The sequence below is a fragment of the Callorhinchus milii genome, unplaced genomic scaffold (assembly GCF_018977255.1).
Source record: "Callorhinchus milii isolate IMCB2004 unplaced genomic scaffold, IMCB_Cmil_1.0 Scaffold22, whole genome shotgun sequence".
Classification (NCBI taxonomy): Eukaryota; Metazoa; Chordata; class Chondrichthyes; order Chimaeriformes; family Callorhinchidae; genus Callorhinchus; species Callorhinchus milii.
This window is the reverse complement of record NW_024704763.1, coordinates 5,434,883-5,462,070: the sequence shown is the minus strand read 5'-3', so window position 1 is coordinate 5,462,070 and position 27,188 is coordinate 5,434,883. Positions and strand designations below refer to the sequence as shown.

Genomic DNA, 27,188 nt, shown 5'->3' with positions numbered 1-27,188 from the left:
CTGTACAGAACAGTAAGATTAAAGTAACAGGCAGTAGGACGTTCAACAGAAGGTCTCAGAGGGCTTTGTGCGTGTACTTCTGGTTGGCTTGGTTTTAGGTTGCTGCCAGTCACCAAATGGGTCCAGTAGGTTCTTCACACTTGAAGCTTGTTTTGGTTTACTAAAACTCATGCCCATTGTGGACTTCTTTTTCCTATTAGGGTTGTGAAGACTTTTGGATCTTGGAGAGCTGAAGCCATATCTAGCTTCTGTTACTGATAGGAAGTTCTCAGATTTTTGGGCTGGCCTGTCTGAGGAGAGCATCCAGGAGTAAGCCATGTCTCCAGTGTCGCTATCCTCTCCCTCCAGCAGATGCTGTTTCTCTTCTGCCATGGACTCAGGAGTGGGCAATGATGACTGGTGAAAAGTCCCTTTAGTGGCGAGTTGCTTCTGCGGCAATTCCTGACCAAATTTATGTTCCCATTGGGAAGTCAATCCTCCCACTGGGGATAGCGTAGAGTCAGGTTTGGCAGAGTACCTGACAGATCCATGCACTCTTGTCCAGTCTTCTGGCTCACTAGAAAAACCATCTCCAGGAGGAAATATAAAACTCCTAGATTTTATCATGGTCTGGCACATGTCTAAAGGTTGTGGAGGAAAATATTGAGTTGCTCTGGACCTCTCTAAGGGGAAAGAGATACAGGCCTCCAGCTTAGTTCGCTCCTGTGATACTCCAGACGAGACGATTGTACCTTCATGTTCATTTGAACCTGTTTTTATTGGATGCAGGAAATTTTGCTCTATGGGTGCCTCATAGTCATCAGATGAAGAAATGAAGATGTCTACGCAGGAGTTGGGTCTCCTGGTGTCAGGTAACACTGCCAAGTTTTTCCGACTTCCTGCCAATCCTATGGAGTGAGTACTGGCAGCACGGTGCAGACCAAAGTGCCAGTCTGGAGTCAGATGTCTCATCCCTTCTCCAAACGCTTTCTCCTCTCTCAATTTTATGGAGCTGGTTCTTCCATGAGACTCGATCGCCAGGGACAATTGGCCAGTTCCCTCATCAAAGGGAGAATCATCGGCCTCCATGTGGTAGCGATGGAAACCCTCTGTGCTGTTTATGCTGCTCTGTCTCAACAGGTATGGCGCAGTGTCATACTCCGAGGGACACCTGGAGTGAGTGCGGCGCAGCTCGGTTTTGTCTATGCCTGACAGCTTTTCCAGTGCATTAACCATGCGGCTCGTGAACTCCTCCAGCTGGGCCAGCCGAAGGTCCACCGTTTGCAGTGAAGCTTTCATGAAGTGTTCCCTCTCGTTCACCTCCTCCAGCCTCATGGCCATATTCTCCACTCTGAAATATCAAGACAAGATCACATTCTAAGTGCATTGCTACCCTTTCTCAGATAGGCATTAGTTACAGTAAACATCCTTTAAATGTGTGCTAACAACATACAGCCATGCGCTAAGGATTGGGTTTCATCTGCAATTAATCTATTCAATAAGCTTGGTGTTCACCTTCTGACATTAGCTCTGACTATTAAATCCAGGACGAGTACAAGTGAAACTCCTGGACGTCTTCATCGCTTCAGTTGTAAAATAATCATCTTAAAATTTAAGATCATGCATCTTGGAAAATTCTTAAATACAGTCTTAACTTGGAAGCTGGTTTTCATCGGTTCTTTAACAGACCAGCAGAAATACGGTTGCAAAACTAATACTGAATTTAAGAATTTTCCAAAAGTTTTTAGGACACAAGAGAATTAAAGAACTTTTCAAAATGCCTCAAAGTGTTTCAAAGTAAATATTGTCCATTTTAGTGAGGGTTTTTGGAGGCAAATGATCTTAAGGCTGAGAATATGATGATTTTAAGGCCTCTGGTCTCCTCTATTTATTTATTTGAGCTTGTCCCGAGGTCCCTGGAGCAGTTACTGTACATCTTCATTACCCTTTAGCTGGGTCATCAGCTGACACCCAGACCTGTACCAGGCTGATATCCAAATGTCTTATGAATTGTTGCCTCCATTGAGGGCTTCCACTGCTTTGCCCAATTGGCTGCCATGGTTTGCCCACAAAATATAGTCAATTCACTTTACGGTATATAGCGCTTTGAGACGTCCCAAAGATGTAATAGGCGCTATATCAAATGCAAGGATTATTATTGTTATTTCATTGTTTATTCCCCTGAATCTAAAGATAATTATCTCAATGACAGAGAGCCCTCAGCTGATTACCTGTCTGCTGTAATCCGAACAAGCTCTTGGTTGGATGACAGCTCCCGGTCTTCCTTCTCTGCAAATAACGACTCCACACATTGTTCCTCAAACTCATTCAGCTTTTTCAATTCCTCCTCGCTCAGTATCAGCTCTGTAGTGAGAAAAACAACAACAAATTTCATTAGTTTAGTGCCTTTCACGTCGGGACGACTCCCAAGATGCTGGAGAAAGGGCGGGTTAATTAATCGATGGTTGTCAAGTAAGAAAAGGGGAAGTGGATCTGAAGGGTTTGCTCGAGTCAGAGAGTATATACATTCGCCATACTCGGTTCTGTTGCATAACCCCTGCTCTCTCAGTAGCCAAGCCTTCAGCTCCTACATCCCTACTCTCTAGAAATCCCTCCGTCTAACACTCTGGCTCAACCCCTCTCCTCCCAGTCTTTAAATCCTGCTTCAACTCAGACCTCCTTGAATACTCCTATGGAGTGACAGCCCTGGCAACCTGGAATTCAGATTAAAAATGATTTAACAAAAAAGTTAAAAAAAAGTTCATCAGTGAAAATGGATTTTCATCGAACTGCAGACAGACATTGCAAAAAAAAAATGCAGAATGTAAACGTTTATAGACTTTTTTTAAGTAAATAAAATCTTAAGTGTACGCACTTAGCCCTCGATCTCGTTCATCAATCTCACTGTCTTTCCTACAGCAAAAGCAGAAGCGGTGAATGATCATGGACACGTAGCTAAAGATGATGATCGGTGGAGGAAAGACCGGCCTTTGGTGAAATGTCATGATCAGCTGATACCGCTGGAACTTCCACACCTGGTTCGAGATGGAAATGACTTCCAAGAAAGTATTACTGCAGAGAAAAAATATAGATAGGTCAGTAGAAGGTGGGGCAGAGGCCCAGTGTGCAACAATCAGAGCAGACACTGATTGTGCAGCAGTCAGATGTAATGCAGTAGTGTACAGTACATCTGACCGTAGAAGACAAAAGTAGGCTATGGGTGAGTGGTGAAATAAATGGGTAAAAACACTGGAGTGAAACATTGCAATTAAGTGTGAAATTGAACAAATAAAACATGAGACGTTGCATAGTTTTAACATGAGCAAATGGAACATTACACAATTAGAACACAAGGGCATAAGACATTGCCCGGTTAGAACATGAGGTGAGGAGATGTTGTAAGGTTAGATAGCGAAGGTGTGAGACATTGCACTGAACCTTACTTGAAGACAGCTATGAGCAGATTTACAAGCAGAATGTTGGCCACCAGCAGATAACAAGCCATGATGGCTGGAATGATCCAAGCACCCGGGATACAAGGTGGCATCCTCTTACCATCTTCATCAAACAGATTCTCTCCACAAGGTGCTGGGATAGAAGAAGTTATACATTTATACAATCAGCACAAAGTCACAGAATCATACTGGTGTTGTATTCAAAATTTGTCCTTCCCTATTGCAGTTTTATTCTAACATGTTTATCCTGGTCACAAGCCCTCTACTCACTAAAGCTATTTTTTTTTAAACCTTTGGTCACACATAAATTACAACACCACATGCACACAACACCCAAATCCTTCCCTTCCTCCACAACTGCCCCTCCATGCACACCCAACCACCACCGCCCCCCCCAGACGCTCCCACTGTTTCAGATACTCACGGTTGATTTCCATGGCATACACTAGTATAAGAATCCGTCACGGTGAAGCAGCAAAGAGAAGGAGATGGTAAACAAAGGAAATATTATCACAAAATATCAAACACTCAGGGCATAGTTCAAACTGAAATGTCTTGAGATCTTGAAACCCAAACTTGGAGCATGTGAGATGGTGCCTCGGAGAATAAGGCAGGCACAGTGCCATGAACCACACATTTGCATGCCCTACACTGCCACCAACTAACCACTAATCCTTCTGCAGAGCAGCACTGGCTGGAAGTGGCAATGTTGGTTCACACACAATTTCTGCAACTGACAGAAAACGTTGAACGTTTGCAACAAAAAACTCCCTCTCCTTCCCCATAATAATAACCATCCTTTCTTGCATTTGGTATAGTGCCTTTCACGTCAGGAGGATGTCCCAAAGCACTTCATAGGATTTACTGTGATGTGGCGTGTCTGAGTAGTTTTAGGCAAAAGCAGCACTAATTGTGCACAGCAAGGTCCCACAAACAGCCATGGATTGAGTGACAAATTTTATTTTGGCGGATTGATGGCCAGGAAACCAGGAGAAACTAGCTTTTCTTTTCGAATAGTCCCATGGGATCTTTAATGTCCCCCTGAGCAGGTAGACAAGACAGGATCTCGATTTAATGTCTTATCCGAAGGACAGCATCTGCAACAGTGCAGCTCACCCCTAGCACTGCATTAGAGTGTCAGCTTAGACTATGTGCGTTCAAGTCCTGATGTAGGGCTTGAACCCCAACTTTCCAACTCAGAGACAAGAGTGCTACCACTGAGCCAGACGGACACAAAATGTGACAGCACCTCACATGTAACATTTAGCTAGTCTCTGCAACACGGTCCACTGTAAATCTGGGTACAACGTATTTCAAAGATTACAGAATGTTTGTTTATTCAGCTTATCTAGTCATAGTAACTCAATTCACATTTCTTTCAAATTATTTTCATTTCATTAACATTCCCAGGGATGGAAAACAATTTATCCTTCCCTTTCTGATGATTTGGGACTAAGACTAGCTGATTGCATCAGATTTAATCATAGCATTGAACTCGCTGGAATCAGCAGGTTCTCTGTGATCTAATGCTCCTGTGTTCTTGTAAAACCTCATCTCCAGTTGCTATAGAGTGTCACAGGGATAAAGCCTCAATTTGTTGAAGAGAAATCAGCCTCCCTCAGGGTGTGTGGGCAAATGTCTTGCACGTTGAGTGAACTGACATCACATAGATCTGGATGGTCTTGTGTTCAATCCCTGCTCTGCGCTGTTACTGATTTTAGAAGTGGGATGGCTATAATTGGTCTCAATGCCCCTGGTTTAGTGAGGGAAAGGCTAGAAGTCCCACTCCTGATCACTGTCCAGGACCCGTGGTGCAGGTTTGTGAAAATCAGATGAGAACACGATGGGAGCTGAGGTGCTTCTGTGATCACACATGAGCGAGCTGGAGGGCATATGGTATCTTTGGAACTGTCCAGCACGTGTCAGCATCTCCAGGAAACGACAGGAGAAACATCAGTGGGGAAAGTGGATGTGGAAAGATGGACAGAATAGATGTATTTTTATTATTGGTGATGTTACACATATTGGATATTTAATATAGGACAACTAATTTCCTTTAGTTGGAGAGTCAGTGGTGGAAGCTAATGGTGGAATTAACACAGCAGTTGCAGGGATGAATCTCACACAGTGAATCTCACACAAGTCGTACTGGTTGGGACCATACATTTAATATGACTTATGTAAAGTATGAGTTATGTCAAATTTACATAGATTATAAACTGTTGAACGGGACTTGGGCAAATATATAACTTAGGCAATTATAAGATTTATATAGATCAGACTTTTGTGAGTTTTACTGTAATCATGGTAACTTATCATCTGCTCCAGTAACGGGAATCAGAGCCTTACTATTAATTCTATTCTTACGGTCTATCTGATCCGCAAACACCTCTCCGTAGATCATCCAGTAAGGCATGTAGAATATATTCCGAGCTAATCTCCAGGAAGGCTCCTCGTCAGGGTGTAGGATAGCTTGCCTCGCCACACCAAAGCTCATCAGCACCACAAGCATGATCACCACAAAATACAGCATATCCAACATCTATAAGGCAAGGTTCACACACAGAGCATCAGCACATTAGTGTCAGCATGAAGGCATCAGTGAAGACACATTCACACAGACACACAACCTCCACCGATAGTTTAGCCTATTTACCATTGAAACACAAGGTCCTTGGTTCAAATCAGTACTCGCTGCTACATGCATACAAATATGAGAGGTTTTGATAGGGTAAATGGGACACAACTATTTCCACCACTGGGTGAATTGTGGGCATCAATTTATGATTGAATGCAAAAAAAAGTTAGGATTCATTCTTAACATCACAGAATGGCCAAACAAAAATCCTAGTTAAACTATTTAAATAAAGCATTATAACGTTTGCATCGGGTATAGATTTTGAAACGGAAAATATAATAGGGGCAAAATGCTAGTGGAGAGGGATGAAATGATGTCTCAAGGACTTGGTGGGGGGGTGGGGGGGTGGGTTCCAGTGTGTGGGAGGATCTTTTGAGCTCACCATTTTCCCAATCATCATGACGTAAGGGCCCAGGTACTTGTTAACGCCGAATATGTCCAACACACGGATGTACCAAATGATGATGTCCACGCAGTAGATGACCCGGCCGTAACTCATGTAGGGCTGGTTCTGGAGGCGGAGTACAACGCCAATGTTGAAGATGGTGATGGCAACCATGTCCGTGATATTCCAGTACTCCTGCAGCCACACCTTGATCTTCTGCTTCAGTTTACTCGGCTCCGACACCAGGACCTGAAATCCAGGATTAACATTTAATGAACAGATGGGTTTAGTGAGTGGAATTGGTTCAGGTTCTCAATGATCAGCACCTCACATCTCCGCTTACCTCTCGGATTTTCTCGATGGATAGTGTAATGATGTAGGAAATGAGTACCCACTCTTGAATTGTAGGCATGGCTTCCATTTTCACCAAGATGACGTAATTGTACAGTAGCAGGAAACTGAGATATGCCAGCTGCAACAGAACAGACTTTAAAAGCCACCCACTACTGTAATTATAGACTCAGAGAAGATTACAGCACAGACAGAGGTCATTTGGCTCGGTATGCATGCGCCAGCTATCTGAAAGAGCTGTCCATTTATTTAATGTAATGTAAATGTAATCCCTCCTAAAAAGGACACTGATTCCCTGAAGGTGTTGAATATTTCAAATTGAATAAATATTTCAGTTCGACATTTCCGATGGAAATTTTCCCAGCAACTTTCAAAACCTGTGAATGTAAAGCTTCTACCTGTCTACCTGGAAACTAGAGTTAAGTAAAATAGAAACATACAACCCTTTAAAACTTTGATTCTCACAGATTGGCGAACAACACTTCAGAGTTGGTCAGTGTTTAATTTTCCACAACTCCATCACAAATACCCTCCCCATTACCCGAGTTGTAAAGAAAGAAAAAAAGAACTGGCATATTATAGCACCATTCCACAGTGAAACATTTTCAAAGGGCTCCATAGTAATTATTGGCAAGTGTAGTGACTGATTTTGCAAGTAGCCATAGCAGCCAGCAAGGTTCATGGCACACAACATGAGGGAGTTGAGCGATGGATTAATCTGTACAAGGAAACTTACTGTGTGAAACCAGAATTTGACAATGGGTGCGTTGTAGAACTCGTAAACCTTCTTTCCTATCGGGATGCTCTTATGTTTTCTCTTCCCTTCTTCTTCATCTCCCTTTCTGGATAAAGCATCAGCATCCTGTGGAGTGAACAAAACGTGAGCTGTGTCCCCGACCAGGGAGTCTTCCTTACACATCAACAACTGCTTTATACCATCACAGCAGAACTCTGAATTACTTCAGATTTTTGCCTCTCCACCAGCAAGGAGCTTGTGGCTATTCAGTACCATGGATTTCTCCACAACAATAGCAGTGGCCTCCTATGATTGTGGGCAAGCATGTTGCAAGGCAACAGATCTGGGTGGTTCGTGTTGAAAGGTTCTACCTTACAATGCTCTAGGTCACAAGCACACAGGCAAGTGAATCCGAGCGAAGCATTTTAATGACCTGCAATAAGAGAGTTGTTAGACCCAGCAAAACTGTTCTTTTTCATACACTAGCCTCAGCTTCTCACCTTATCCTTCAATCTAGTCAGTACCTCGAGGAACCATTCATAGTGCCTGGATCAGTAGTTTGTGAGCTCATGGTTGAATGGGCTTAGCACTTAGCTGACTCAGATCAATTTAAGGGACTGTTATTAACTGGCCATAATTGGCAGCCAATTACTGATATCAACACAGTCCTGTCCCTCACTGTGCTGAATGCTACTTCATAGGAAGGCAAATGACTAGTGAGTCATTACTGCTCAAATGTTCAGAACACAAATAGCTCTGACTTCTCACCAAGAGGCAGAAGGGCTAGAACAGTTCTATGAAAAGGTAGAGAATTGGTGACAGCAGAGAAACATTGAAGCAAACACCCACAGGACAATGCAACAGACATTCCTGACACATACATTATCTTCCTCCTTTTCTTTCCCTTCCTCGGTGACTCCACAGTCTTCGTAAGACATGTCGTCGCTGGTTTTGAACTCCTGGAAGAGGATGGCAGGCGGGAATATGATCCCCAGCATCACCTGGAATAAACACAAGGCAGGTCATAGCAGGCATACCCAACACTGAGAACAACACTGCCTTTCAGCTGATACAGAGTGGAATATCTTTCCCATTTCATTAATTTACCACCAACGCTCCCTTCAGCTACTGTGGCACATGTCACAGATTACAGCAGCGAGAGGTGTAAGATTATAGTCAAAATCATTGTTTGATTCCCCAAAGTGTATAAAAAGAAACCAAAGGAAAGCTTTGCTGAATTATATGCAAGAGTGAGTAATTGATTGATTGTTTGATTGGTTATTTGTTTGTTTATTTACTTACTTACTTACTTAGTTATTTATTATTTATGCACTGGAGACAGGCAAAGATCATGGAGAACAAAATAATCAGAACCATCCTCCACCCAGATGGTAATTTTACATTTAATTTGGACGTTTACCTAGAAAGACTGATGCGTTACACCTGCAAACTGCAAGTTAGACTGAACAGGTGTGTCACACACCTTAAGACCTGGGTTCTTGCGCATCCGGAGCCGCCCCATCCACATGTCGCTGAGCAGCATCTGACTGCAGGTGTGCGCTATGAAGTCCCGGTGTTTAGCTGCCACTGCCAGCTTCAGGCAGGTGGAGCCACTCCAGTGCTTCAGCTCATAGGTCAGGAGTTTCATAGCAACCTGCTCATCGTGCTTGTAGGACTGGTCCAACAAATCAATCGCCAATTGCCCAAAGTCTCTGGGAACAGACCAAGAGAAAGAGCGATTACCCCAGAATGCAGAAGAAAGACATTTGCCTTTATTATTCGAAACAGATCACAAGTCAACCTTATCAATGATGGGATTGACTTCTCACTGCATTGAATCAAAATCTTCTTAAACAGGACTCTTAATCACCTCTAACTCAGCTTGCATCATCTTGGTTTTCTATCAAATTCCCAGATTTTGTCACAATAAAAAACACAAGTATTTATCCTATAGACTGCTTAATATAATAATGATAAAACTATTATGTGAGGTGGAGAGCAATGTTCCCACCACAACACTGATTGTATCATATGTAAGAGACTGGTCTGGTAGGGGTTATACAACAGAACCAGGGCACAATCTTTTACTGGTCTGTCAACTGGGCCAGAAACAACCAAAGTAAAACAAGGAGGGGAGGAGAGAGGCCACCAGTGTGGCTGACAGATGGAATTAAATCCTCAGTTTGGGGATTGGGCCAATGTAAGCCCAAAGAGGCAGATCTTCAGCACACCACGTGCTGGTAACTGTGACTAAATTATAGCAAGACAGTACTGGATACGATTAGAATAAATGTCACTGACTTTGAGCTGTTGTCAAGGTCCTGAAAGACGTCATCCACCAGCTCGCTTTCAGAGCACTCGTGCGACATGGCTTTGTAGAGCTTGCAGGCCACCAGAGCCTTGGCCATGGCTTCCTCGCCGTGCTGCCAGAAGAACAAAGCCATCTTCTGCCGCTTCATCAGTACCGCCCACACCAGCAGCTCGTGGAAGGGGAAAGGGAAGCGGCTGACCATAGGGTCATCCAGGTCGATGTCAAACTCCTCCTCCTTTTTCTTCTTCTTTTTCTTCCCTTTGGTAGGGGGTTCGTCATCCTGTTAAGAGTCATCAGAAAATAAGTGAAGTCCATGCGCAAGAAGCACACCTGTGGGTTCAGCCAGAACCACCCATGCCAAGGGCACTCACAGGGTAAGCCTGCAGAACTCCTGCTCTATATATCGTCTGCAATCAAAGGCACAGAACAAGACTGAAACAGAGAGAGTCAGAGAGAAATAAGGGCTGACATTATGTAGGGAGATCTGAAAAGAGAGCAAGAGAAAGGACAACACTGTGTGGCACTTTAATGACGGTGTAATTCCTGGTGCAAAATGTTTTGGTTACTGTTATATATGTATAAAAACCTCGTAACCAGAAATCCACAGTGGGCCTGGTCTCAAATGGTGCGAATATCAGGTTCTGTACTATACTCCCACGTTCTGACCAACAATCCATACAACATGCAGCAGTACTTCCTTGCTCTTATACTTCACACCTCTTGTGATAAAGCCCAGCATCCCATTAGCCTTCTTGATCATTTGGAGCAACATTATGTAAATTATCACCTTGAATTAAGAAGTTGGTCTTGACTCGCTATGGAAATGAGGAAGAGCAGGAGGTGCATAGTCTCCGACAAGGGCTGGCTGGGGATGGGCAGCAGGAGAAACACTAGAGGCATGAGGGAGCGACTGGAGCACAACATTGGTCCTAGAGGGAGAAAAGCCATGAGTGGGGAGAGAGAGAGAGGGGCTGTGATGGATCTCAAAGCATTATTGCGTTCAATCAAAACATAATTATTTTCAAGTAAAACAAGCCACTGCACAAAGGCTGCACAGAATGACTTACCTCCATTCCCAGCAGTTTAAGAGCCTTTGGCTGTATGGAAAGAGAACAAAACACATGAACACTCATGCACCAGAGGCAAGTTTGAAAGAGGAAAACAGGTTGACTAGGTAAAACCCAAACGCTTACAGTTTGATTTTAATCCAGTTCACTCACAGGTTAACAGTTACAGCTGCAAAACCCACATGGGCACAGTCGGGCTCTGTGGAGCTCCAGAGGTTCCATTTCACAGTGAAGGAAGAGGAATTAACTAGGTTATGAAGCAGCCACTGCCTGTACAGCAGAGCACAGCTTCAGTCTCTTGTCTGAGATTTGAAGAAGCTCCTCCTGCTTGTACTGGAGTGAGAGGCTGCAGTACAACTGAAAGCAGAGGATGAACGTAGGGACAAATAGGCCAGAGTTGTGCGTGCACAGGGCTGCCTCGCTACCTCTTCAGGTGGGAAAATGAGGGAAATACCACTCTCCACACAGCCTGCCTCGTTGTGTGTGTGGGGGGCAGAGGGGAGAGTTAAACCTGATAGCAGGGTCACTCAGTGTAACATGGCAGATATACTGTATGTTTCACATTACAGGTGGTGGCTACTTGCCCTCTTTGGTCCGAACAGATTGTTGTATAGGCTGCGGAAAGATTTGCGGGTGTAGTTGCAGCGATACGCTCCACCCATGAGGTACTCCATCACCAGGCCAATGTCTATCAGACTGATGTGGTAATCCGGAGGCAGATTGCCCTGTGGGGTAGAGCGGCAGATTAAAGTGGCTACCACCCCAACCCAGAGTGCCTGTAAGATTCCCACTCCTGCTAACACCTTATTATACCCACCTGCTAACTCCCCCACTACACCCAATGATAATATCCCATTGCACAATATCCTCTATACACCACTAAGAATTCTCTGCTAACATCCCCTTACATCCCTGCAAAAACTGCCCTCCACTATCCACTAATACTCCCGCTAATCCCGACCCCATTAACATTGAACATCCCCCAGACCCACCAACACTTATTGCGTTAATACTCCCATGCCATACTTTCTCATCCCCCCTCCCCCAGCCCCACTTATAACATTTCCCGGGACTATCCCCACTATATCCTTCTACTTTGCGCACCTCCCTGCTATAGCTCCTCATTTACTATACCCTGCTAATACCTCCCCACCCCCTTCTCTAACACCCCCTATTATCCCCAATCATTATACATACAACACACCATGAAATAATTTCTATCGATTTAAGCTTCTTAAAAGAACTATGTGCCATATGTAAGGCTACTCACAGCATTGTCCAGCTGTGCATAAATAATTGCTATGGTGTTATGCTAACCTCACTGACCAGCATTGCCAGGCTAGGGAGAGGAGGTCAATAAAACTGATATACCCCAAGACACTCTCCCCCCCCCCACACACACACTTTTCTCCCCTTTCTCTCTTGTTGTTCTATGGACACCAGCCGCCCTCTGGTACATTGGCATTGTTTATGTGTGAGCCCAGTCAGTGACTATTTGATAATGGGAAGCATCAGTGATGAGCCTGAACCTGCTCAACATCCTGGTCCTGTACATGCACCTTCCTGATAGGTATTTTACTGATCAGGAACTCTAGCTGATAATTTTCCACTCCAGCCCAGGGATTACTGAGACTAACTGCATTGCCCCTATTACTGCCTCAGAGGCAATCAGGTTGGAATTTGGGATGTTTCCGATCTGTCTGTTGTAAGTGGGGCAGGATCTCAGAATCAGAGTTTGATGATGGCACACAGCTCTTTAATGTGACTGCTTCCTCCTTTCTGGCACCAGGTGAGTCTAGGCACGTCTACCAGATAGTAGAAGAAGACTATCACCTTATTAACCCAGCTTTGTATCGTCGCTGATTAAATCATCGGGTGATGGCATTGAATGAGAAGAACATTATGAACATGTGAAACAATGTGTTGTACAGACAATACACATACAGAGAATACATAGAAATACAATGACGCAGAACCAAATACAACAACATAGAATACACATTCGCATCCTAACACATGCTCACTCAATTCACACAATCTGTGAGCAGGAGGAGAGCTGAGCTGGGTAGCCGGTGTTTTTGGCTCGTTTCCCATTCTATTGTAGAACATGTTTCCACATTGACAGGGAATACATACAATGAAACAGACACACCCACACACACAGAGTACATAAATGCAGATATACCCCCACAGGTGCAAGACTAAATGAAACAGAAATGGCAGTGTCGGCTAAACACAAAGAATTAACACAAGAACAAACCACAACAGATCAGCCCAGAAGCGGAAGAGTGAACGGATCACCAACCAGACTAGAGGACTGAAGCAGCACACAACAGCAAAGTGTTACATTAGAATTCATTAGAATATACAGCACAGAAACAGGTCGTTTGGCTCAACTGGTCTATGCCGGTGTTTACGCTCCACATGAGCCTCCTCCTGCCCTTCATCAACTAAGCCTTCAAGCATAACCTTCTATTTCGTTCTCCCTCATGTACCGATCTAGCTTTCCCTTAAATACATCTATGCTATTTGCCTCAACAATTCCTTGTGGTAGCATGTTCCACATTCCCACTACTCTCTGTGGGAAGAAATTTCTTCTAACTTCCCTATTTGATCTATTTGTGACTACTTTATATTGATGGCCCCTGGTTTTGATCTTCCCCCACAAGTGGAAACATGTTCTACAATAGAATGGGAAACGAGCCAGAAAACACCGGCTACCCAGCTCAGCTCTCCTCCTGCTCACAGATTGTGGACCACAGATGGCTGTTAACAAGGATCAATATTTTTGTTGTTTTAAATGCTAGGTATTCACAAGTCAAAATGGCTGTGGGTCTCCAAAGGTAAAATCGCTCTGTATGATTATGGAGCATTATTATCCATGAGAAAGCCTTGCTGTCCACATGCGCAAGTCAGCACAGCATCTCTCCCACTCTCAGGGACTGGACTTTCTCTACTCTGCGCTATTTAATATAACATTTAAGACCAGGTTTATGCTTGATGTTATATGTTATATGTTATCATGTCTTAATGTTATATTAAATAGCTCAGATAACCCATGTCAAATGAAGAAGATACTTTGCACACTGTTTCTTAGCCCTAGTTGAATCACACCTCCACTGGTATGCTGAGTTGTGAAGGGAGAGGTGGAGGGGCAACAAGCTGAGGTGTAAGTGACAATAAAGATACAATAAACTGGGGAGGAGGAGGAAAGCGATTCACACAAAAACTGCAGATCGAGTGGAAGAGATGAACACGTGTCAAGCAGGAATGGAGATGTAAGACATGTGCATTTAGGTTTCTCACAATTAAAGACCACAAAAAGAAGGTGATTTTAAGTGAGGAGCATAATTGGAAACCACCCATTTCAATGAAACCGGTTACCTTTTTGACATCCCTGACCAAGTAATGAAGAGTGTTGGGAGGACCCAGTTTCTGGAATACAAAGGAGATTTACAGTCAAAACATTTTATTCCCCTTCTCCTTCCTAATTCATGCTGGGCAATAGGACCACAGCTAATGTTCATGCAGACAGTGAGTGTCAGCAGGGCGTTCAATTTTGGGGGTAAGCCGAGCCCCATCTTGTCTTCATCCAAAGCCCATACACATGCCTTCCAATAAGTGATCATTGATCATTTCAGTAAGCTCATTCCCCTCCCACTCCATAACCCAGGGGTCACTGAGCCTATTTGTAGGGAAGGGAAAAGCCAGGAAAGCTTTAAGTTACAACAGCATCAGACAAAGGGGACGCTTATACAAGATTCACATCATTGGGTTCCGAGCTTGGTTAGGAAACAAAAAGCAAGTATGCGCAACGCTGTTTGATTAAAGAAGGTCAATGCCACTTTAAGACGTCAGCTCTCTGTTGCCTCTGGGGTTGTAAAATCTAATGGATTTTACAGAACCGGTGCCCATGGTGGAGTGGGGAGTGGGTGGACTCACCGTGTTGTAGAGCTCTTCCAAGCGTGGAATGGTTAGGAAGTTGTGTATATTCACTCCATTTTCTATCAGTAACTTCACAAAGTCCATCCTGTCCAGTACCAGAGCATCCATCATGGCCTGTTCGAGGGAGTTCACCTACAACAATAACAACTCGCATTTATATAGCAGCCTTCACACAGGACAGCATCTCAGAGCACCTGCACAACCCTAGAGAAAGAAAAGTTAAATGCTTTACATCACTGAGCAGCAAAACTAACTGAGAACTAACAGAGCAAACACAGGGTTCTCACCCAGTTCAACAGTTCCAGTTTCCTGGGATCAGTCTCCTCTTCCACAGGACTCTTGCTTTTCCCCTTTTTCTTTCCTTTTCCCTTCACCTTCGCTGGTTTTGCTTTGGGGGCAGAAGATTTCTCCTTCTCCTGGTCCTTCGTGATGTTGATCATGGGCTGAAACAAAGAGGGGATGTGGCACAGATATGGTTTGAAGCAGCGACTCAGACAACAGTACATCCTATTATTGAAATGCATAGTAAGACAAGGGCAGAAAGAGCAGCAGAGAAGACAAGAAAATAAAGAAGTAGTGGATCGATGCCGCCAAATTTGGGTTTAAAAGATTATATTGTAGAAGGATAAAAGCAGAAAGGGAGGTGAAGAGTTCTATAATTTTAAAATTCTTGGGCAGAGCGAGTGAGACGAGGAGGCAGGGAGGTAAGTGTGTAAGGTTCTGTATTGAAGTTTGGGATGAACAAGAGAAAAGTTCAGACGAGCAACGACCAGGGTAGCAGCTCTAACAAGTCACATGAAGAGAAATGTTCTGATGCACTCAGTCAATATATGACACATATTCCCAAATCCTAATCTCTCACAACACGAAAGGGGATTACCGGCCAACAATTGCCAAAGACAAAGATCTGACTGCGGGCAATGTCCACACGGTTCCAGGCGAGTGCCAAGCTCAGCTGATCAGGGGGAGAGGCGTTCGTGCCTGTGATGGAGAAAGTAATGTCAAAACTAAATCAAGCACACGCTGTGCAGTATAATAAATAACACCTAGAACATCAGAAAGCGCTTTACAACTGCAAAGAGTAGTCACTACTTATTTGTAGGCAAACCCAGCCGCCAATTTGCACATTGCAATATCCCGCATACAGCCATGAAGTAAATGATCAATTTTATCTGGAGAATTGTTGGCCATGACACTGGATGAAACTAGTGAGGCGTGTTCCATCTTTAATGTCCATCTGAACAGGTAGATGGCAATTCCGTTTAATATCTTATCTGGCACCTCCAACAGTACAAACCTCCGCCTGCCCTGCTATGAATTTAATATAGGGCTTGAACCCACAATCTTCTGACCCAGTGACACCCAAATACCAGCCTGGCTCAGGTCATTATACAGCCTATTCTCCAGATCCTTTTACGATTTCTCCTTTTCAAATATGTATGTAATTCTCTCTTAAAAACTAATACGGTTTCTGCTTCAAACGCTGCTCTAGATCAGGTATTCTATTTCCTAAGACACTGTGCGCTGCAATGATATACATACCTTTCAGTAATGCTGTCAAAATTGCAAGGTCAATGTCCTGCTGACTTTCTGAACCTAACCGGAAAACAGTGATCTGTGGGGAAATGTTTTCCAAATATCATTCCTTGGTTCATTACTTGGGATTCATTTGAGGACATCAACTTCAAAAACAATTTCTGTCACCGTGCTCCGCACTCTGGAACTGTCTCAAAAAATCTCTTCAACTTACACCTCAGCAACTTCTTGAAAACAAATCTTTCTGATTGAGAATGTCAACATTCTCAAGCATTCTTCTTCCCATCCTGCTCAGTGAACCACATCGCCTCCGTAAAGTGCTGTGAAACTTCACGCTGCACGCAAGAGGCACATAAGTGCAAGTTGTAATGGTTCCCAGACAGTGAGTGTTAGGAGGGTATTTGACTCTGATGGGCATTGGCCAATCCTGTCCTCATCTGACTCGACACATACACCTCTAGCAGGGGTCAGTGAACAGTGATGGAGAGAAGGTACTCTGGTTGATTTTTCCCTCCTTAAACTAGAGACTTGGGCTAACTGACAGCTACTTCAGCTAAGTTCAGCTCACTTGCAAGGGATGGTACTTGGGGCTGGCTTTCTCTATAAACTCAGCTTCAGGCAAGAAGCGCACACAATTCTCTTTCACATTCTCAACAAACATTTTGGGTGGAAAGTGACAGATCCCAGAACATGACTTATCCCTTCTTTCAGCATTGCCTCCACAACACTCACCAGTTCCTTCTTCTTCATACATTCCATGACCAACACAAAGAGCTGCTGGGCCTGGGTACGGCTGGAGTTGAAGGTTTTCTGGAGAGTGATCATGAGCTGGTCTCGAACGGCTTCATTGATTATGCTGCATGAGGAAGAAACAAAGCCCGAGAACAGAGTAGATGCCGAGGGGAAAAATAAAATAAATGATTCTGAGCATTTGATATAGGGCCTTTCACATTAGGAGGATGTCAAAAAAGAACTTTACAGGATTGAGCTTAAACTACAATGATTGTGTATTTTGAAGGCGAATACGTCAGCTTATTTGTACTCACTGATGTTTCCCCAAACAGCCATTAAGTGAATGAATGTTTGTCCTGGGGATTGCTGAACAACAAACACACCAGGAGAAATTCTCTTTTTTTGAGTAGTGCCATGGAATCTTTAATGTCTGGGCAGACAGGTCCTGATATAATGACTCATCCAAAGGATGCAACTTCTGACAAAAGCAACACCCCCTTTATTAAGAGCGTCAGTCTCGACAGTGAATTCAAAGTCCCCACGTGGGGCTTAAACTGACAACCTTCTGACTCAGGGTAGAGAGTGCTACCAAGAGGACCAGATTGGCACCTAAACCTACCCTAGAAGGAGATGGCTTTCTAAGCAACAAAGTGACTTCACAACTGATTATTTATTCCCAATAGTGCAAGTGTATTAAACGTAGGCACAGTGCCAGTGTGGAATTGATTGATAGGCACAGTGCCAGCCTGGGATTGATTAACAGTGCCAGCATGATAACAATCGGCAGAATGCCAGTGTAAGGTGCAATATAAATCTGACTGCTACAGATTTAACCAGCATTGCCCAACACTCAGCAAACGTAGAACCATAGAAAATTTACAGCATAGAAGACTATTTAGTTCAGTGAATCACATTGGTACTAACCTTGTTGTGTCAGCCTGACTCAGTTGATAGCACTCTTGCCTCTGAATTCAAGCCCCACTTCGGGACTTGAAACTCATATTAGTCTGGGCTGACACTCCAATGCAGTGCTGTGGGGTGGGCAACACTGCAATAGGCAGACAGCACCTCAGTTTAATGCCTCTTCTAAAGAATGTCATCTCCGATAACACAACACTCCATTGGAACAACAACCCAGACAAAGAACTAAAAGTCCCTAATGTGTGGCTTGAACCCACAACTTCCTGACTCGGAGGCAAGGCCAACTAAGCCTAACTGCTAACCTTCCCCCTCAATTTATCTCAGTGAGAAATTAGATTTTTGTCTGTTACGTCTCTGTTACTACAACAATGCAACGTGTGGGGGTGGAATAACATTGAACATACCCTTCCTCCTTCGAGTACTTGTGCGCAAAGGCCAGTATGTCTGAGGCTCGCCCACTGCCATCACAGACCACCACTGGCACAGGAGGATCTTCCCGGAGACTCTCCAGAACAATAGATATCACATTCGGACCACCTTCCACAATCAGGCAAACCACAGGCACTCCCTGTCCGAGTCCTGGGGTACAAAACAACACCTCAATCAAACATAAGCCACCAGCATACCTCACACAACACAATGAAACTGGGCGACAAATGCAGTGGGTCAGGCTTCTAGCACCACTCATTTCCAGCCCAGAATGATTGAGTGAATGTCTCCTGCATGAAAGGACTTACAGATCAATTTCTATGGAGCTTGAGCTCAGTTTCATTAATTTAGGTAGCTTTTTTTCTTGAGAGAATGACTCATTTTGTTAGGACCCACACTTTTGTTATACATCACTTGTAACTTGTATTAATTTGTTGTTTGCTCCTCCAATGAAGCAATCTTTCCTAATTCCCTGCTCGTTCCCCACATCCTCTAATTCCCTTCCTCCACAAGCGTTTATCTAATTCCCTTTTAAAAGCCCAATTTACAAAAGCTTAGAGCTGCTCGTAACATTAGCTACCCATCACTCTGAATCTCTCGCAGGAAGCAGTTACATAGCCAGGATCTGTTATGCTCCTGTTACATTGAGGTGGCAGTGACAAACCCTATGTCTCCCTGCAACATGTACCAATTCTGCTTTCCAGCGTGAGCATCATTTGCTATCAATGGCAGTGCCAGCCTTTCCCTTCAAATAATAATGTTACCAGTCAAATAAACAACCAATGATCTTTTAAAACAAAAACTAGTAGCAGAGTGTGATCTGCCCAAAAGTGATGTAATGAGCGCAGTTTCCATTCTCTGTCAATTCAAATTCACAGGGCAGCAAGTCGCAGGACCATATAATGTCCCCCATGTAGACCTCCAGGCCAGTAGCTGCTGTTGGAGTTGACAGCTGAGCACCCCTTTGTCCCCCCTGCCTCACTGATACTCCCAGGCATAGGATGACAAAGGGAAACCCACAGGTCACACAGTTGTGGACATCCATCAACACGATCACGGGGTCAGAGCCTATGGATTAGGTCTCGTCCTGTGGAGCACAGTTTAAACTGGGAATTAGAAGTGCTTCTTACGTGTATTGATTTTCTGCAATGCCACGTATTTCTCCAGCTGACGGCGGAGCTTGACTTCCGCCCCGTACTTGCCCACTGTCCCGTTGTCAGCCAGGATGAAGTGGGTGTGCGTGCTGCTGAGCACACTGAGCTTGCTGAGCGGGTTCAACATGGTTTGATAGGGTCTTGTGACCTGTTGACAACAAGCAAGGAAAGGCTGTAGTTGTATCGGAACAAAAAGCCGGGAATGATAAAGTCCACTCCGACCAGAGCCGGTCATGGACTTCCCACTCATGATAAACCGGAGCAGACATTCCCACATCCCCAAAGGCAATCCCAAAAGCATATACACAGTGTGAGGCTTTCCTTGCACAACCCTGATCCTACTCCACATTCAGAACCAATGCTTGAGATTTCTGTGTCATAAAGCCCAGGTGAAAAATACAGGTGAACAGTTTATATTAATTAACAAAATGAGTTATAAAATACTGCAAACCATGCCCATCTACTCTAAAAAGCTCTGCCCCTGGAGAGTCCATCTCCTTTTAAAATTCCTTTTTCTTCTAGTTTGGTAATAAACTAGAAGTATTGTTTCGCCCACAAAATACACAGTCAATCCACTTTATAATATATTCTGTAAAGTGCTTTGACATGTTTCACCGACATGATAAGGCACTATATCAAATGCAAGGATTATTATAATAATATTAACAAGGAGCTTCGGAACCTGACAACCCAAGTGCTTTCCTCTTATAAAAATTCTCTGTCTTAAATTTATAATTCATCTATCACCGCTCCACTTAGCCCCAAACTTAGGACCTTCCAAAGGCTGAAGCTAATACCTTGCTGCCCTGAATATGGGACCAGAAGCACAGCTCAAGGCTGCTAAATATTTGCACCAACCTCCTTAGTGCGTCACTGGGAAACAGACACATGCTCAATGTCATCCTGCGTGGCAGTATGGTCTATCAAGTGCTCAGGGACGCTACCCTGTGTGAGGGGGTGCTATGATAAATGCAAGTTTTTATTGTTGTTGTCTGCCTGGTTGGCCAGGTATTAGTCAGGTGCCCAACCAGGTCTACAATAAATATGGACACAGTTCTTGCAAACTCTCCAGCTTCTCATAAACGTATCTTTCACTTACAAGCAGAGGGAACTCCCGCCCCACACAGTGACAGGTATCTGGAACCAGAAGCTGAGAATTACACTACACCAGAGCAAAAATGGATCTGTACATATTCAGTCAGGTTAGTGGTTCCAGCCACACATACTGACCAAGTGGAGAATGGTTCTGGACAACAACCGATTCACCTCAGTGCGCCAACAATGTAAAAACAAAGCCATCAAAATCCTACCACAGTCATTGAATAAAGCAAAAATCTGGTTTGCAAAGGAGATGGAGCAGAACTAGCTCAGGATCGTGGTTCAGCAATCAACCACTGTATTCTCAGTAATCTTTTAGCAAAGTCCCATCTGGGAACAAAATGAACAAGGACGGACTGAATCATTTTTGACCTCAATGGGCAGACAAGCTATTTGGACAGATTACCAGATACTGTACTTACATCTTTCCCGATTAATTCCATTCTGTTTTCCACTATCCCCCAGGGAGCAAGTCCAATCGCACAAATTCTTCCTCTCGATTTGGAAGGTTGATCTTGCAAGGCATCTCCCACATGACGTATTACACCTGAAACCCAATAAACTACTGGAGCCTAATCTTATCATATTCAACTACAACGTTTATACACACAGACACCAAGGTTGGCAGGAGACACAGGGACAATGCCCTTCAGTACTGTGTACCCAAAGAATCAAGAGCTTCCATGCAGGAGAAATAGAGATACACAGAGGGAGAGAGCAGAGGCACTTCAACACTCATGTGCAAACCTCCTTGTGACTTTGGTTAGGAGCCATAGGGTGATGCATATCTGCACCTGTGGAGGTGTGTACATTGGAGTGTAGAGGGAAGGTTGCTATTTGATTAGGATAAAGATAGCAAGAATAGGAAAGGAACATTGTTACAGTAACCATGGAAGAGGAAAGGATCTGATGACTGCTTCCTGACCTGTGCTGACTCCAGCTGTGACGATCCAAGCCCCTGTGGTCACGGCGGCTTTGATCAGCCCCTTGCCAAAGACCTGTTTGAGTTTGGGCTGCAGCTCAAAGTTCTGGAGGCCACCGTGAATGGAGATGAGCAGCTTGGGAAGCTCCAGCTCCCATTCCTTCACCATCAGATGGAGCAGGTGTTCAGGCTTTGTGTCATTTGCTACACGGATATACTGCAAGAGAGCCATTGACCAGACATTAACGATTTCCCACCGTGCACCTGCCTGCTCTGCACTTTACTTCAGTGTGTGTGTGATCCCAGAATAACAGGCCCAGTACAACAGTAACTATTCACCTCAAAATGGAGACGGGGGAGGGGAAGACAGAATTATTAAATAAGGCAAAATCCCAATAATTACAACTGTAATTATTCACCTCAACATTGATCTATAGAGGAAGTGGAACAATGTGAATGGAGCTCAGAATCCCGGCTCACCAATCACTACCATGACCACATTTAACTCCTCTGCAAGACCATTGGAGCCGTGAGTTCAGCCACTGCGCTCCTAACCTCTGGTATTGACGGTTTCAATTCTTCAGTACAACACCCCAGGGTGACTTCTTCATCTCAGAAAGTAGTATGCCCTCCAGCATATTGATCAGTCACAGAAACACCAGGACATGTTGACACAATGTTCTTGGTACCTTGCATGATGGGGATATATGGCTTACCATGGCCTTGTTAGCATGAGTTCTGCCCTCAAATTCAATGACCCCATAGGCATCGGTGGGACTGGCCTGAGTGTTCTTCAAGACAGACCATTTTTCAGGCGAAGCGTCTGCCTTCACCAGCTGCTTGCTTTCATCACCCTTGCTGTTACGCTGGGCACTGTGAAAAGTGCTTGTGTGTTGACTGGTCTGCTGACCACAACAGCACCTGGGGGAAAAAAAGGAGTAAAAGATCTAGGCTGGCACAACAAGGGAATTAGCACCAGTGTGATTCTCTGGGCTGAAAGGTCTCCTGTGCTGTAAATGTTCTAAGTTCACTGAGTGTTGGGCAATGCTGGGTAAATCTGTAGCAGTCAGATGTATGTCACACCTCACGCTGGTATTCTGCCAATTGTTATCATGCGTGACAATAAATCAATCAATCCCAGGCTGGCACTGTGCCTATCAATCACTCCCCAAGCAGCACTTTAAAGAAGCAGTGACTACACAATAAGAGGGTTTAGCATTTTTTTTTAAATTTGAAGAACAGTTGAGGCTGTTTGGCACATTGAGCTGTGTTATTAGAGCATGACAGATCTTTTAATCTTATTTTCATAACTTTTCACCCATCTCTTAATACCTTTATTTCCCAAATATCTAGCTCACTTTTAAAAACAACAACTTGCATTTATATAGTGCTCTCACACAGGGATAGCGTCTCTGAGTGATTGAGAGTTACCCTGTGCATCAATTCCAAATCTGCAGCCTTTTGGGGTAGGGGCAGGGAATTCCATGTACGCACAACTCTCAATGTTATAAACATTTTCTGATTTCACTCCTAACCATCTCAGCTATAACTTTTAAGGTTAGGTTCCTGGTTTTGGATCCTTCCACCAGAGGGAAGAGTCATTCCCCCACCTAGCTTGACAACTCGCTTCATTATTTTAAAACTTCAATCAGATCACCCCTTTAACCTCCTCATTTCTACATCATGAAACCCAAGTTGACTCAGCCTCTTATCATAGCTAAACCCCTTTCATCCCACGCATTAATCTGGTGAATCATCTCTGGATGCCCTCCAAGGTTGGTATATCCTTTTAGATGGTGGATATCCAAAACTGAACACAACAGTCCAACACTCTATTAAATGCAGCAGCACTTCCTTGCTTTTATATTCCAGAACACTAGTCATGAAACCCAGCATCCCATTAATCTGCACCGTACTTTTGGGGGTCTTTGGTGTTCTGGATGATGTGGACACATTCACGTTTCTGGAAGGTCTTTTCGATCCAGGCTTTGTGACCCTAGAATGAGAAATGAGCATCCTCACATTCAGCAAAGAAAGACACACAGACATTTTCTACAGAGTAGAAGCCATTTGCCTTCACATCTGCATCACTGTATTTTTATGTATTTTATGTATTTTTCTAAATTTCCCTTTTTTTATTAATCCCATTTGCCAGTTCTTTCTCCTCATCCCTTCAATGCTTTCATCGCTAGCAGCACAAATTTTCTTCTAACTTGTGCCAGTTAGGCCGTTATGTAAAGTATAGCAGCTGTGTAAATTGTAGGCGAAAAGATTGTAGTTTACAAAGTGAACTGTCGCGAATATTAGACCCTTTTGTCCGAATTTTATTTCAGAATATTTGCTGTGACCCAGTTAAAGTGGGTGGAATTGCATGGCCAATGGACTTTTATTTTTGAATGAATTTTCTACACCTTTTACTACAGTGGAGGCAGATCGTGTGCAGAGCTTCAGCTTCTTGTTTTTGAAGGGAATGGAGATGGATAGTATATTAAAACTTGGGGTGGATGGATGAAACTCTGATACCCTTTTCCTCTCTTGCACATTCCAATGTTCCCGTGTGTAAGGAATTAGATCTGAGCTAAGACTGCTCTTTCCCAGCAATGGAGGTCTCACAATACAATTGGAATTTTGTTGCCAATTTCATCCGTCGCTGTGTAAAGTGTTTTTTTCCCCAGCTGATTAGTTGCATTACTGGCACTAATGACCAAAAACAGGAAGCACACCACTATTACTGTTGTCGCGGAGCCCACAGATTAACTCAGTGTAAACTATACTGTACAGTACTTCATATCTCTCTCACACCACTATCAGAAATCTTGCAGTCAACTCATGCTGAGTGAAGAACCCAGGTCCCTCAATTCTACCCACAACTCTTTCTTAAACAAACAATCTCCTACCACATCTTTCAATCAGCTGCTAATTACTATAGTCTCAAAAATACTTGCAAAGCATTTGTAGACATTGACGTATGACTATTCTTGGAGCTCGTTCTGAAACTAAAAGCAGGCGGCTAGACTTGATTCACTTGCTTAGCTATCGCAGGAGAACGGTGAGTGGAACAATTAGTTACCAAAGCGCTGGTCATTGACAGTTTAATCCCAGTATCTAACAATCAATCCAAAACAAAATCAAAACAACTGTTCATCTGCATCTGCTCTTTGCTCTGCTATTGAACAGATCATCCCTATAACCTCCTCATTTCTACATAATTCTTCTGTCACCCAATTTTTTTGGCTGTGTTGTGATGTCTTGCCGAGCACAATCTTTTAATGAATTCAGTGGGTTAATCCCAAGGTAGCCATCATAGTTGCATTGAAACAATCCTGATATCTAATATGCGGCACTGGATTAAAGAGATGTTACTCAGGACCCAAGAATCATAGAGCAGAAAAACAACTCAGCACGTCTGCACTGGTGCATTCCGCCATATGTGCCACCAGGTCTAATATCACTTCTCGCTTCATAACCTTTAAAATTCCTCTTATTTAAGATCTAATTCCATTTTAAAAGAATTGATTTTGACTGCTCCTCAACAATGATTTGTGGCAGACAATTCCGCATTCTTCCCAGCCTCTGTGCAAAGATATTTCCCCTGGCATGCCCTAGACTACTGAGCTCTCTGAGAAATTATCACAGATTATCGAATCGATTCTCTTACTGTATTGCCAGCTCGGCTCCAAGGATGTCCTGCTCACCTCCCCTGGGAGAAATTACTAGTTGGTTATTAGACATCCAACAAACCCAATTTGAGCCCTTGCTAGGTGTGTAGCAAGTACCAAGAACTCCCTGCTAACCTGTTGGTGAGCAGCACAATGCAATTCAGAAGAGAACTGCCATGCACACACATCCCTATTCACTCAGCAAAATGGTTCCAATTGTTGGAAGTTTGGAGTTTCAGCAGCTGCTAACCTATGCATACCACTCAATGTCTGGATATACGAGCGCTTGTTCACAAACCTAGACTCCGAGTAACAGCTTCAAGCAGAATTCGTTCCAAGGGCAATGTGCCACTCACTCAGGCAAAGGTTTTTGAGTGAAACTAGAATATGTGCCTTGCCTTACAGCTCAGTGATTTAACCCCGAGCAATGATTTGCACAGACAATATTACACACTCACAGCACCCCAGCATTTAGACGATGCTTCTAAATACAGTAGATTGAAACGTGTGATGCTGATGAGTTTAAGAGCAATCCCGAGTCCTGACATTAATAGGTTTATCAGACAGTCTGACAAACCTTACTCCAGCAATGTAACCTCGACATAACACAGTGCTGTATCCCAGATACAGCAATGTATCTAAGCACATCACACCTATGGTGCTGGTGACACAAACACGCACTGTTCTATCTTGTGCTGCCTTAAGAGACAGAACGGATGGTGCACCATGCAGGAATGTGGATTTCAGATGGAGCCACTGCAGGTCAGTCTCAGTGGCAGTCAACTACTGAATCTGGTTCCTTGCTCCAGTCAGCCTCCTCTGTTGCAACAAATAGAATGTTGTTCATTTTATGCTGCGATATAAACATTGGCACAAAAGTGCAGTTCAGTCACACTGCCTCTGAGAATACCAGAAAGTGGAGGTTTGCATCAGACCAGAATCACTGAGACCTCTCTGAGTCACAGCAGTACCTCGGGATTGTTACACAATATTGTGTTTACAGGGCTTGACAAACAAGTTCAGAGACATACAGAGCAGGGACTCATCGCATCTCTTTACACTCCAGTCTCTCTCCACCACCAGCTCACAGTCACTCCTTACTGCCATCAGTGACAGCTCCTCTCTCCATGAGCCAGCCATTCTTGCTTAAACCCTGGCACAACGCAGCCCTGTATAAAGTCCTGCACCATTTTTGTGTAAAATAGCATTGCAATCCCTTTCCCTCACACTGGCTCTTGAACAGGCTGCTCATTGATCGACCACTTGGGGTCCAAGCCAATATGAGCACACAGTTTGGAGCATTTCCCACAGGTTCCTTGTACTAATTAACGCCACACAATTTATTTACTCCCAAGGTGAAAATTTCAATCATAAAAAGTTTCATTTGGATTGCAATCTTTAACAGTTTTACATGCAAAATTGGTACATATCTATATATATAAACTGTATGTAAAAGACACATGTGACACACGACCACATAAGGTTTCTACATTGGAGTAGCGACAAGCAGCATACACGAATAATAACTCCTAGTGCGGCTGGTTCCGTTCTCACACTTTCCTTGAGATGGGTACCAATGTACTTTGGGTACCACGTGGACCCTTTGGCAGTGCACCCCACATTCACTGACGTTGCACATCAAAGTACATAAAAGTGCCCACCACTGGTTTAAATGGCCCACAGAGTACATACACCAGCCACACCTAATGCACGCAATGCTCAGTTTCACCTGGTGCGTCCTGCAGTTTCTCTCACTCACCTTCTGCGATCCAGAGACTGTGCGTTTAATAGAAGTTCGTTTAAATGAGCCATTCATTCCTCGCAGAGAGCCAGACTTTCCTCGCTTAACACCCTGTCCCTTTCCCTCCAT

General features: G+C 43.9%; 1 protein-coding gene across 1 annotated transcript; it reads right to left on the bottom strand.

Moving 5' to 3' along the window:
• Window positions 1-42: 42 nt before the first annotated feature.
• trpm1a (transient receptor potential cation channel, subfamily M, member 1a) lies at window positions 43-27,188 on the bottom strand. The gene is made up of 27 exons (XM_042343137.1): window positions 27,078-27,188; window positions 23,576-23,655; window positions 22,376-22,580; window positions 21,663-21,876; window positions 21,160-21,284; window positions 19,616-19,787; window positions 18,461-18,635; window positions 17,136-17,259; window positions 16,410-16,482; window positions 15,748-15,848; window positions 15,155-15,310; window positions 14,865-14,999; window positions 14,307-14,357; window positions 11,507-11,647; window positions 10,923-10,952; window positions 9,846-10,135; window positions 9,028-9,256; window positions 8,424-8,545; window positions 7,545-7,677; window positions 6,801-6,929; window positions 6,455-6,706; window positions 5,802-5,976; window positions 3,859-3,879; window positions 3,423-3,567; window positions 2,855-3,051; window positions 2,211-2,343; window positions 43-1,330 (listed from the first exon to the last, which is right to left on the bottom strand). The coding sequence occupies exons 1-27, from the start codon at window positions 27,186-27,188 to the stop codon at window positions 43-45; spliced, it is 5,007 nt and encodes a 1,668-aa protein (XP_042199071.1).